This window comes from Zootoca vivipara, chromosome 10 (genome assembly GCF_963506605.1).
Source record: "Zootoca vivipara chromosome 10, rZooViv1.1, whole genome shotgun sequence".
Taxonomy (NCBI): Eukaryota; Metazoa; Chordata; class Lepidosauria; order Squamata; family Lacertidae; genus Zootoca; species Zootoca vivipara.
In genome coordinates this window covers 6,202,212-6,215,879 of record NC_083285.1, presented here as the reverse complement: position 1 = coordinate 6,215,879, position 13,668 = coordinate 6,202,212, and the positions used below count along the sequence as shown (strand labels likewise).

Genomic DNA, 13,668 nt, shown 5'->3' with positions numbered 1-13,668 from the left:
TGTGTCCTTTGTATTACAGGCATCCTCCCACTTAGGCAGGGGTTATGTTCTGGGCCCTCTCACGCATAACTGAAATCGCGTAAAGTGGGGAGCACCCTCTAAGCACTCCCAAAATGCCCCCTCTGCTGCTCTTTCTCCAACCCGTACCAAAAATACTGTATCCAAAAATATCCACAGCTAGAATTGAAGCTCTGAGGCCGGCAGGAGGCTAGAGAATGCTGGGGAAAGCGGCTGCTGCTGTGCTACCTGACACATCAGCTGTTAGGCGGGGAGGCTGAGCAGTGTGAATAAAGCCCCGTTGTGCCTCTGGTCTCTTTGGGGCTTCCTCTGCCCTCACTGATGTCCTCTTCAGGCTTGGGGGGGGCGGAATCTCCTTGCAACCCACAAGGACTCTCTAGCTCTCTCCCACCATTTCCGAGTTTGGGTTGAATTATATATTTATTTCCTGGCGCCATATGTGAGTGGACGCTATGCAATGTGCTCTAAACACCTCTCTACAGTAGACATTTAATGCAGATAGTTCAGTGGGTCTTCCTTATTCCCAGGTGCGTAAAGGATTGCAGCCTCACTATAGGATATGTTTGAAAACCATGCATTCATATTTTAGAAAAAGAGCTATGTTTTAGTACATAAACTTTTGAAGCCCAGCCCACTCCCCTGCACCAGCTGCTTCTCTCCCCCGTCCCCCAACTCTGCCGATTTCCTAGCTATGTGAAGAGATGAGACAGGGAATGGACTCCTGTCACTAATTAATTCTAATACCAATAAAATGGAGTGGGGCAGAAGCCCCAGAGGAGTAAAGGGCATCAGACTACTGTTTAGTGGCAACACCTAAAATGTGCCCTTTCCCATAAAGCCTATGGCATCCCAGGCTAGTAGAAATTTGAAGCAATTTTAAATAGGAAGAGCTAAACAGAGGTCTATGCAAACTAAGATTTAAAGAGAAATCATGTGCTAAGAAAATGTGTCTGATAATACCGTACTATCCTCTAGGCCAGTGGTTCAAAATTAGCTAAGTGCTGTGGACCCCTGTTTTTCAAAAGCCAAGCCATGGCCCCCCTACTTTTGAAAATATGATATCTCTATGGTAGTTTTGGTTATGTGAACGGTGCCACAGATCCCCCCGGGTGGGTTATGCAGATCTTCTGGGGTCCGCAGACCACCAATTGGGAACCTTTGCTTGAGGCTTTAACTATGCTGTGTGTGTGTGGTTTTTCCCCCCTAAAAGAAATGTTCAACATTTTTGTTAACAGACTAGTTCAGTTTTATGTACAAATTGGAAGCAAAACAATCGGCACAGGCTGCAACAAACCCAGAGCCAGAAATGAAGGTAAACTCATTTTTTATTTAGTTGTATGTTTTTACATATTTAAAACTGTCTTGTTGATATTGTGTCTTAATATTTGTGAAAGACATATGGAAACCCATTATTTTGTCACTAATTTTACCCTAGCAAAATGCCCATCAGTTTGATTTTTGGGGGGCAGGTACACATTTCACACCTGAGTGTGATCCCTATCAATGAGGCTTTGCCACTAAGGGATACAGTCAATGAAATACTAGGGAAGGGGCTAATCCTGCTCCCTGCCCCTAGTAACCACTGCCGTTGAATCCTAATACTATCCTTTTTAATAGTTTCCATTCTGGCTTCTATGTCATGCAAGCTGATATGCCTCCTGATGTTGGAGCACATTATGACACTGCAATGAGGAAGCTTTGGGGTGTGCACAAAGGCATCCATGTAATCTGGAATCTTGTGCAATTGAGAGTCCAGATCATGTGAATGCCATTGCACATACAGTTGTATGTGAAAATATTCCTTGCTGCGGATGCTTGTTTTGGGAATCTGGTCTATGCTTGCAGTACCAGTCACCACACAGAAGCAGAGTAAGGTCCAAATCTTTTACTGTTGTAGAAGGAATAGGCTCAGCAAAACAGCTCGGGACAAAGTCACACAAGTAACTCACAATTTACGTGCATTTAACTTGCACACATTCGCCTTTACGCAATTGGCAAAATAATGTAAAGCAAAAGGGGGTGGGCGTCCTGGAAAAAAGACTTTGGCAACCCCACCCGCCATTGAACCCAATGTGTTCTGACAATGCACAGTTTTTGCTTTACACTTTGCTCCCAGAATGTAAGCCCCGCATAAGCTGAGGGTCACCTGTACACAGAAAAATAAGATCCAGCTTGTAGGCTTTTCAGATACAAGCAACTCTCCACTTACGCAGGGATTACATTCTGGAGCCCTGGGCACATAAGTAAAATGCACTTATGTAGGGGAGCCCAATGCGGTACATGCAGCTTCCCGCCCAACAGCTGTTCAGAAGTGAGCATGGCAGCAGTGAGAGCTCCTGTGTGCTATTTTGGAACTCTTGGAATCTTTTTTGCTAGACTTTTGGTTCACTGACATCCTCTTTGGGCTCTGGGGGGGTCTCCTCACAAGCCACATAGGAATTTCCAGCTCTCTCCCACCATTTCAGGTTAGAATTGGTTTATTTATTTGTTTCCCAGCACCACACATAGACACGGTTGTGCCCAAGTGGGGAGATGCCTGTCCAGATATATAAAGATACCAAGTATTGCCGTTGCTCTAAGTAACTTCAAATAATCCAAGCACAACACTGAACAGCTACTGTACTGCCTGCCATGCATTAATCACAGATATAGTTGGAAAATTGGGCCATTACCCCAGCAACTGGCTGAGTTGACCTTGCACCTGTGATCAGCTCACCCATGGGGTGATTTATGCTCATGAAGGAAATTAACCTCTTCCTATGTCCAGCTACTGCAACAGCTTAGACTGCGTTTTGCTTTGCTGGCATTGGGCTGTAGTAAACCAGAGGACAGGCTTCTGGGCCTGATCCTGCTCATACATGGATCCAATGTGTGAGAGCATTTTGACAAAGTAGGCATAAAGATAAATGTACATTTATTTCCTAGCTATATGAGTCCCAAACTCTATGGTCTTTCAGTTAATGGAGTTACTCTTGATTCACCTCATAAAAACTGAAGTTGGGGAAGTATTATTTATACTAACGGTTATATTTAATTTTTACACTGCTCAATTTTTGCTTTGGTTGAGCTCTTTCTCTTTCTGTGTGTCTGTGTAGCTGAAACAAATAATACTGAATTCTGAGCAGTCAAAACACACAGCACGGTCTCACGTGAAACAATCTGAGCACAGATATTGCTTTCACCACAGAGAATTGTTATCTGTGTGGCAGCTTTCCTGCTGTTGGTCATACTCTGAGGCCAAATGAACTATGTAAGTAAGGAATAGCACAATAGCATAGTCAGAGCCTGCTGGATCAGGCCAGTTGTCCATCTGATGCAGCATCCTGTTCTCACAGTGTCCAACCAGATGCTTGTGGGAACCCAGCAAGCAGGATCTGAGGACATGAGAACTCTCCTCTCCTGTGGTTTCCAGCAACCGGCATTCAGAAGCATTGCTGCCTCCAGCTGTGGTTGCAGAGCAGGGTCATCATGGCTAGCAAACATTGATAGCCCTCTGCTCCATTTTCATAGTCCATTTTCTCCTCACTTGCAAGAAAATTCACTTTACAGTGGCCTTGACCACATGAGACAAGACCATGATATTGTGAGTTTCTTTGCCAGCTGCTGCCGCTGAGAAAGAAATTCACTTTATAGCCTCACAAAATGGCTAGGAAGTTGGGTGTTCACAGGGACGACTGTCCTCATCGTAAAAGTAACATCTGGGTGAGTTTTTAGTTCCGTTACAAAAAGCAGAGCAGTGTTCTGTAATATCCTCTACCAGAGCCTATTGACATCCTATGATTTTACACTTTGAGGGCCACTGAATATTCCATATTAATATTGTAGAACTGTAATATTAACTTTTCATGGTAAAGAGCTCCTGTCTTTAGGGAGAAATAGGTCAAACATATCAGCATCATACAGAATGAAAATTAGAATGTTTTAAAAGCCACAATTTCTCTGTTGTCGTGACAGAAAAAGTACTGCATTACTTAAAAAGTAATTCAAGCATTGATTCTTGGCTGCTGCTGGGTTATTAATTCTGCTTGGTTATTAATTCCCAAACCAAGTTATCACAACAGTACCCCTCTGTTTTTTATGGGTTTTATGTATATGACCATACACTGATAAAAGACTAATTATGCATGAACTCAAAATTGCATGCATAGTAGATTACAAATTGCCTCTGTGTGATTTTGTGCTTAGTCCCAAAGGCCGCCAGCACCATGGGAACAATCCTTTAGAGACAAATGCAGAACTAACCCCATCTTCTCCTATAACTCTTAAACCTTCATGCCCCAAAGCCCCTACTCCCCATGTGATTTCCAGCTCACAGACATCTCTCAGCTTCAGTGTAATGCTGCCATTTCAAATGTAAATCTGTCTAAATCCTTCCGCAGAGTACTCATATCTGTGAAGTATAGATGCCTCGCTAGTGAGATGCAGGTATTAATTTGTGTTTATGAATTTAAAATCAAATTAGCATTATCAATAATAAATTATTGACTAGAAAACTTGCAGTGGGTATTTGTTTTAAAGAGCAATGGCAGCAGGCCTCCCCTGTAGCAGTACTATTACACTTGCTCCAGTTCTGCAGCAATATGTTGGAGTGAGGGAAGAAATCTTGCTGCTTTGTTGATGTGAAAACAGGGGTACAGGATAAATGTAATTCAGTTCACAAAGAAAGGTGAACCTACCTATTTTGCACTGTCCAAAACAATATGTGAACCAGAATACAGCTGTCCTTTGAAATTCACCATTCAAATTCAACAAAACACGTTTTATACTATGTGGTTTAATTTCATTGATTTTTAGTGGGACAAGAGGAGTTCAGAAAAGTTCCAAGTTCTGTGAAACAGGTTAATAGGAGCCAAATCTTCGTTTCTGTTGCAATAGATGAAAAGCTTATAAGTGTGCTGATCTATCAGAAAGCAAATAGTCTGTACAAGCTCATAAGTTTTCATTTTAAAGGAGAGAATTTTTTTAAAAAATCCAGTTATTCAATCTATGCCACGAGCTTACCTTGAATTTATGGAAGAGATGCTTTAATTTTGTCTTCGGTGTCTGCTGGTGAGGACTGGGCTTTGATCCTAGGTTTTCTGCAGGGTTTTGACTAAATTACTATATTCCATCTTAATGTACAGGGCTTGTAGTTCAATATTCAAATGACAATGGAATAAGCTGGTATCTGCTGCGAGAACTGGACTTCATGTCTTTCTTAGAACCACAGATTGTATCAATAGAATTGCCTCGTGAAGCCAAAACACCAGCCACCGCTTTCCGATGGTGGCAACCTCAACATGGTATGTGTTTAATACTATTATGAACCTTTACCATTACAAGTAATTTTAAGACCTAGTAATGGCTAGGGAAGATACAATTTTGTTTAGTGAACATTAACATGTCTATTCTATAAACACTGGCAAAACAAACCTTTGGTGTGTTCAAATATTAGGGTACATACGTTTAAGGTCCATTGATTTTGTTCATTGTTTACTATTTCTAGTATGTTTAATTGTCCAGTGAATTAATTGTACAATGAATCTCCACATGTGTCCTGGATTCCCACTTTTGATTATGAAGTATCTTTTCCTACTGTCACCAACCTTTCCACACCTGTTTTGCCTTCTTGGCCATCTCAACTCAGACAGACCAAGTTCTTAGTTGGAATGAAGATTTTTCTCTAGACCTATATCATAGAATCGTAGAGTTGGAAGGACCTCCAAGAGTCATCTGGTCCAACTGCCTCATAAATTAGTCCCACCCCACCCCGGGACATAAAGTGTGGGGAATAATGACCAAATATTTCTATTTGTTTGTAGGGAAGCATTCAGCGCAGTGGGCTTTGGATGATGTCCTTGTAGGAATGAATGACAGCTCTCAGGCTGGTTTTCAAGATAAATTTGATGGCTCTGTCGATTTACAAGCTAACTGGTACAGGGTCCAAGGGGGTCAAGTAGATATTGATTGCCTCTCTATGGATACAGCTCTCATATTCAGTGAAAATACGGGTAAGGCTCACATTTAGTGAAATGCAAAAACACTACACCTTCTTTTTAATAAATGAATTTTAAGTAAAATGGTTTTCTTCCTTGCACTCTTTTTAGGAAAATCTCGTTATGCTGAGACTTGGGATTTCCATGTGTCTGATTCCACCTTCATGCAGTTTGAGCTGAACATGGGCTGTAGCAAGCCATTCAGCAATTCCCATAGTATTTACTTCCAGTATTCCATAAACAATGGGAGAGACTGGCATTTGGTGACCGAAGAGTGCGTTCCTCCCAGGATTGGATGTCAGCATTATACTGAGAGCTCAATTTACACTTCTGAAAGATTTCAGAACTGGAAGCGAGTTACCATCTACCTCCCACCTGCAACAATGTAAGAATTACTATCTCATTCAGGCTTCCTCCACCTCTTTACTGTTTGGCTGCAAAAGAAAGTGTAGAATTTAGCTCAGTTTTTTCATGTAACCGTAACAGAAACTGTGAATGATTGATTCCTTAGGATGCTTTTAACCACAAACCCTATTTTAATGCACTAGACTTTTTACAAAGAGGGCCACCCTAGAGCAAAGGACATTTTTCTCCATGCTTCAAGGTTTAAGTAACTATGCTTTGGCCATATCAAATGGTCACATCTCACATCTTTCTCAGAGCTAAGCAAGTCATTATCCCATGACCAAAAGGGGAGAACTAGATGAGACGATAAACATAATTCTGGTGTTCCTCTTGCTTTAAAAGTCAAAAGGTTAGGTTTCCAGAAAGTGGGAAGCTAACATGTGTATATGGGGCACCTCATATACGCACTATTTGGGATAGTTAACTATTGGTTTGGATTTTATTTTTTAAGGGTGTTAAAAAGATATGCATATGATTTTGTAGAAATAAGTGTGGTCCTGGCATAGGCAGCCCTTTCAGACTTGAGGTACACATTCCCCTGGGGGGAGGGAGTGGGCAGGGGCACATTATTGTGGCAGCGGGTGGGACCACAGGAAAAAGTACCGTAAGTGGCAAAAAAGCAAAAGTCAATGGGACACCTCCCCCCCCCATCATTTGTGCATTTGTTCTCTCTCTCTGCAGGTTTGGAGGGCCACAATCCGTTTATTAGAAAAAATTATAACTAAGATGCTGGTAAATTTTCACGAGGAGCTTTTTTTTATAGCTAATTGCTGCAAGTTGTGGAGAACTGCATTTAAGATTGGAAAATGAGGAACTTGGAGAACTGAAATTGACAGATTCCCCCCCCCCCCGGCAATTTCCGATCCTCTTTCTCCAATAGCAGCGGGACTGCCCTGAATTATTATTTTTTTGTTTGTGATTTCCAGATCTCCCAGAACACGCTTCAGATGGATTCAACATAATTATGTTCCTGGTGGGGATATGTGGGCTATTGATAATGTCATCCTTGCCGCTGGATGTCCTTGGATGTGCTCAGGCCACGGGATCTGCGATGCTGGCCGCTGTGTGTAAGGAGACACATGTTTCATGCCCTTTTGCTTGTTGGTGATGTAAAGATTATGTCTCATTAGTCAGTGGATACTGTTCCCAACCACCCCCCACAATTTGTTTTCAGGTGTGACAGAGGTTTTGGAGGCCCTTACTGTGTCCCTGCTGCTCCCCTCCCTTCTGTTCTGAAAGATGACTTCAATGGCAACCTCCATCCGGACCTTTGGCCTGAAGTCTATGGAGCTGAGAGAGGGAACCTGAATGGTGACACCATCAAATCTGGAACTACTCTCATCTTTAAAGGGGTTAGAAGTTATTCTTATTCAAAATGTTTTGATTGTCTTTGTAATGCCTACTTGAAACTGTTTAGCAAGATTAAATTATAGAAATCCTTGATCTGCCCTGCTGATAAAGGGGGAAAAATAAGTTCTTCATGTCTATTCTTTGTTACAGGAAGGACTGAGAATGCTTGTTTCAAGAGATTTAGATTGTACTAATACAATGTACATCCAGTTTTCATTCAAATTCTTAGCCAAAGGTAAGGTAATGATTTATTGCTGTAATTAATATAATCTGTACTAACTTGAAAAACTATGGTTAATCTGTATGCTATTATCATTCTTGAGGGCAGAACCAAAGAGGCACTGATTATCAAAATAACACAGGTCGGTTTTCCACTAGCATATTTTGCTACAGAATGGTTGACCAAGTAATGACTACAACTCCATATTATAGGAGCCCCTCCTCCCCCAGCCTGCACCCATAAGCAACAGTGGAAAAAGTGTCATTCTAAGACAGGCAAAGGCAAATTCAGCCCTCCAGATGTTTTGGGACTACAACTCCCATCATCCCTAGCTAACAGGACCAGTGGTCAGGGATGATGGGAACTGTAGTCTCAAAACATCTGGAGAACTGAGGTTGCCTATGCCTGTTCGAAGAGATTGGGAGTACAGTAACATTTTCGGCCAGTACTGCATGTTGCACTTCTCTTTCTTCTCTTTGGCCCTCCCTTAAAGAGCCTTGGATTGGTAGCTCATATTGTTTTACTGTGGGTTGTTTGTTTGTTTGTTTTTGCAAATTAGCAAGACTAGTGTTTCTTTGTAAATCTACTTGTACTGTGTTTTAATTTTAAACCTCATTCATAGCTCCGTAACCGTAGTACACTGCCCAACAGCTCATTCTCACAGTGACTTTTACATTGTCGTTATGATTTCCTCCCTCTTGTTCCAGGTACCCCAGAGAGGTCTCATTCTGTCCTGCTTCAGTATTCCATCAATGGGGGCATCACTTGGCACCTGATAGATGAGTTTTATTTTACTCAGACAACGGACGTTCTCTTCATTAACATCCCGCTTCCATATGCAGCACGAACCAATGCTACGCGGTTCAGGCTCTGGCAGCCTTATAACAGTGGTAATGAGAAATAACCCAAAATCATATATATAATTGTGTATATTTTTACTTGATTTTAAATGGTGTGATTATACGGGGCTTCTGCTCTGTTATATTCATTTATATATTGCCTGGAATCCTGCAGCATGTTTTAACATTAAATTTCAGCATCTGTTGTATTCTTACTGTATTATGAAAGCTTCCCTGGGAACTTTTTTAAGGGTGGAGTAAAAATCCCTATAATGAATAAATTAATAATAATAATAATAATAATAATAATAATAATAATAATTTATTATTTACACCCCGCCCATCTGGCTGGGTTTCCCCAGCCACTCTGGGCGGCTTCCAACAGAAAATAAAACACAGTAATCTATTAAACATTAAAAAGCCTCCCTGAACAGGGCTGCCTTCAGATGTCTTCTAAAAGTCTGGTAGTTGTTTTCCTCTTTGACATCTGTTGGGAGGGCGTTCCACAGGGCAGGCGCCACCACCGAGAAGGCCCTCTGCCTAGTTCCCTGCAACTTGACTTCTCGTAACGAGGGAACCGCCAGAAGGCCCTCGGTGCTGAGCAAAACATTCCTATCTTGTACATATGAAAGACAATCCTGGAACTGGGCAAATATGAGTGGGTGAGGCACAAAGCTAGAGGCAACAAGGAGCAGAAAAGGTTACACGTTTTCTCAGGAAACATGGGTTTCCTATGGCTAAACCCAAAGCTCATTATAGGGATCCAGGGTCATCAGGAACCAATCACAGTCCTCAATGAAGGGGTTGCTTAGGAGACCTCATCAGAGACTGCGGCTAGCAAAGAGGTGTTACTAGTTATGATTTTGATGTGCCTGAGCTAATGTACCCAACAGAGAGAGATAAGTTAAAGATTTCTCCTCATGCCAGGCTACAATTATCCATACGTACCACGTTTATTACTAGGAAGACTATGGTGCATGGTAACATCTTAATACATTTTTGGAAACAACAGGTTAACCGTAGTGATGCTTGGGATGGGGGAACAAATTCAATTCAGTTCACATTTAAAAGCAAACCTTTTCAAAATAATATGAAAACCAAAACACAGATATACTTTGACATTTACACTTCTTTGAGTTTTGTGACACAGTTCTTCAGCCAACTAATGTGTACAAAAATGCATATTGGTGAAAGGAAGTGTCCATAATATGCATATATTGGTGAAAAAAACATTAAAAATGCATTATTTGAGGGGAAATTCCTTTGTAGGCAAAACTGTATACAAACAAGTGTATATTGGGATAGATTTGCACTAAAATGCTGCTGAATTTTTCACGAGGTCATTTAAAAATAATTTGCAACCTGCTGTGGAAATGTGGAGAATTGCATTTAAGATAAGAATATAAGAAATATAAGAAACTGAGGGAAACAGAAATTGACAGATTCCTCCAATCCTAAAGGTAACTTATCATGTGTAATTATTTTCTCCTGTTCTAGAACAATCAAATCAGTAGCAACATAGGTGTTTATTTTCCTAGGTAAGAAAGAAGAAATCTGGATTCTAGATGATTTAATTATTGATGGAAACAGCATTAAGAGTCCTGTAATCCTGCTGGATACATTTGACTTTGGTCCAAAGGAAGACAATTGGTTTTTCTATCCTGGTGGCAACATTGGGCTTTATTGTCCATATTCTTCAAAAGGAGCACCGTACGTATCATAAAATATATCCAAGATTATTCCAAAAGAAAGTTTCACTTACTAATAGTGGTTCATTTATGCTAGAAAAGCAGAATATGTTATCCTCTCATAAATTAAATAAACATATAAAATTTATGTTAATAGTTTAGCTAGGAAATAATCACTTTTGCTTCTCTTAATAGCGAGGAAGATTCTGCTATGGTATTTGTTTCAAATGAAGTTGGGGAACATTCAATTACTACAAGGGATTTGAACGTGAATGAGAACACCATAATCCAATTTGAGGTACTTATCATTACGTTCTTCTCCTGCTTATTGAGCGTTAGTCATTGCTAGTCTGGCTTTGACATTTCCCTGCCTCTCTTATATTTTATTAAGGGATAGAGGAGGGAATCCTGTTAATGTAATCTATGTGAATCTCTAGAATTAGTCCAATCCCATATAGAAATAAGAAAAGAATTATATTCGTAGTATGCATTCACCTAAACTTTGTAATATTTTGACCCATTATTCCTCGTTTTATATTGTAGTTGTTATAGTTCATTACAGTATCCTTAGGGTGAAAGTTGTGAATGGCAGGAGAATGTAGATGAAAAAGAGGATTTCCATATTGAGTTTGTTCTGTCCAGTGTATTAGAAAACCAACTGGTGCTGTGATGTCATCTCATTGTACATTTCCCCCTTTTTTACATACAGGCAGGGGAAGGTCTAGTATAAAACTAATTAAGCTTAAGCTTCAGGGCCCCTAATGTTGGAGGGGTCCCATAAGTAAATTTAGTCTATACTGCTTAAAATTTTTGCGTCCAGTATACCCAATTTGAGTTGCACAACTCAAATTGATTTTTAAAAAATTAAAAAAAACTTTTGGTTTATATTTCAACAATCCCAAAGTTTGAGAGTCAGTAGCAGAGATGTTGTAAAGGTTTGGTGATCTGTCATGGAACAACCCCACTGAAGAAGATAGCAGTGGTTACCCAGACCTTGTTGCTAGTTGCAAAGGGAGCCCCATAACAGTTCAAACTTCAGGACCCCAAAAATGTAGGTCTGCCCTTGCATATAGACACACGAACAAAACATAGTTTGGATCTGGAGAGGCACTGGTAGAATGGGTGACTGTCCCTGGCAGCCCTTTCCCAAACTCCCTGAAAAGCCTCTCCTGATGTTCAGGAGACCCTCTTAAATGGATTCATATGAAACACAGAACGGCACAGAAAGCTAGGCTGGAGGGGTGGAGGTACCTTTCAAGTGTGTGAGGCGCTTCTCTGGATCCAAGCCCATAAAAGCGCAAGAAGACAATTTCCATAAAGAGAACGTGTGTGTGTGTGTGTCTAGTTTTACCACCTAATTTTGTATTTTCCATTCCGCATTGTTTGATATTGTGGGGCAAAGGAATATAGACTATATTTGTGGCATTATATTTGTATGCATTATCAATGGATGGGAGAAGCACCGTTTTCATGCTCGTCATAATGTATATTTCTGTCGTCAAGTACTATGTGCCATCTAAATTATACTCAGAGCAGACTCATTGAAATCAATGGACTTCTAAGTGAATTGAAGTCAATTGTTACTACCATAGCTTGAGCCCATTGATTTCATTGGGTGTACTCTGAGAATGACTTAGTATATTTTTGGAGAGTCTAAATTTAAAATTGCAACCAAATTGTGTTACCCACAGGGCTTTTTTTTCAGCCGGAACTTGGCAGAACTCAGTTCTGGAGCCTCTCAGGTGGACACCATTGCCATTATAAGAGAACAAGGGAGGCATTCATAGTGAAAAACAGGTCTAGTTATTTGTATACAGCTAGCACATGCAGAACATCAATATTCACAGCACATTGTTGTGCAATTTAAGAAGCAGCTGAACGTACGCCTTGTGTATTCCTAGAAAATTTACTTTGGCTGTGTATTCATGCACATTTCAATTTGCCATGACAACTAATTAATAATATATAGAATGCAAACTGTTTTCTGTTTTAAAATATAGATTAAAAGCTTGTTCAACAAATGCCTTTGAGGTCACATTCAGACATGAATGACTCCTCAGTGCGCTTACCCCATAAGACCTGCACACACATCTTGGCATCTGGCGAAGGCATTTTGCTTTTATAAAAATTAAATGTCTTCAGCTGAGGTCTTGGAACAGGCTGATAAACAAGAAGTCATTATGCATAATGCAGTAAAAGTTGCCATTCCACACTCCTGGATTCAAAGAACTTGATCGGCTGTACCATGTCTCTTGGATTCCAGATCAGTAGGTGTTTGACCTAGTTATGGAAAACTAATGTGCATTATGCTGATTAATATTCAGTATTTAACATTTTCAACCGCAAATAGTTTCATTCTCTATTTAGTTCACTACATTATTTATTCATCTATCTGTTTATCAGTCACATTTATATCTCCCTCTTGCCTCGAAGAGCTCAGGGGGAAAGTGGGAACAAAGTGGACATTTTTTCCAATACAATGGGCTCATAACTTATTCTCACTTTACATACACGATTGCAACCTTAGCCTTTTCCCATTCCCCATTTATTTATTTATCTCCCCACCCCCACCCCAACCCTGCCCACACACCCAGTGGGTTTTCCTTGCTTACCAGGCTCTGGGAAGGTCATTGAAAGGCCCTGGGAAGCCTCCAGAGCCATCACACATCCTTCCCAGAGCCCAGCAAGCAACCCTCCACCTCTTGGGAGATGGGCAGTTCTCAGGCTTTGCAGGATTTTGCCTTTACACACGGACCCCCCAGAACCAAAACCTCTCAGTAGTATCAATGTTACTTTTGTAAAGCTATAAGTGGTGTATTTTAGAAGTTTATTTAAACAACTGTTTGTGCAATGTTACTGCTGTTCCACGAAAGAGGACTCTCAAAAGGCAAGGTTCCATAATGTGGTACAGGATTTTATTCTCATTGGAACTATTGTATTTCTTTGCTAAAGCTGTGGCTGGGGAATGTCCAGTTCCATTGCATCCAAGCCATCCCTTGCTCAGGAGAGGGGTAGAAAAAGTATAGCTCCAGGAGAGTGGAATTCATTTAACTGCCTCCCATTCATTGGCTGCCTCCCATTGGAGTCAACGGGAGGGCAATTACTTACATCAGGTGTGGTCCTTGCATAGATTTCTGGCATGTTTCTGAGTGTATCTGTGGAATCCTGTGGGT

At 40.7% G+C, this 13,668-nt stretch overlaps 1 protein-coding gene across 2 annotated transcripts in view; it reads left to right on the top strand.

The window, feature by feature from the left end:
- Nucleotides 1-13,668, top strand: part of RELN (reelin) — a 307,444-nt gene that overhangs the window by 239,468 nt on the left and 54,308 nt on the right. For both annotated transcript variants that reach the window (XM_035127392.2, XM_035127390.2), the window contains 10 exons: nucleotides 1,254-1,330; nucleotides 5,142-5,300; nucleotides 5,820-6,008; nucleotides 6,105-6,378; nucleotides 7,325-7,465; nucleotides 7,573-7,750; nucleotides 7,899-7,983; nucleotides 8,676-8,858; nucleotides 10,346-10,517; nucleotides 10,691-10,793. In XM_035127392.2, the coding sequence (XP_034983283.2) occupies nucleotides 1,254-1,330; nucleotides 5,142-5,300; nucleotides 5,820-6,008; nucleotides 6,105-6,378; nucleotides 7,325-7,465; nucleotides 7,573-7,750; nucleotides 7,899-7,983; nucleotides 8,676-8,858; nucleotides 10,346-10,517; nucleotides 10,691-10,793 (1,561 nt within the window). The remainder of the gene's footprint in view (nucleotides 1-1,253; nucleotides 1,331-5,141; nucleotides 5,301-5,819; nucleotides 6,009-6,104; nucleotides 6,379-7,324; nucleotides 7,466-7,572; nucleotides 7,751-7,898; nucleotides 7,984-8,675; nucleotides 8,859-10,345; nucleotides 10,518-10,690; nucleotides 10,794-13,668) is intronic.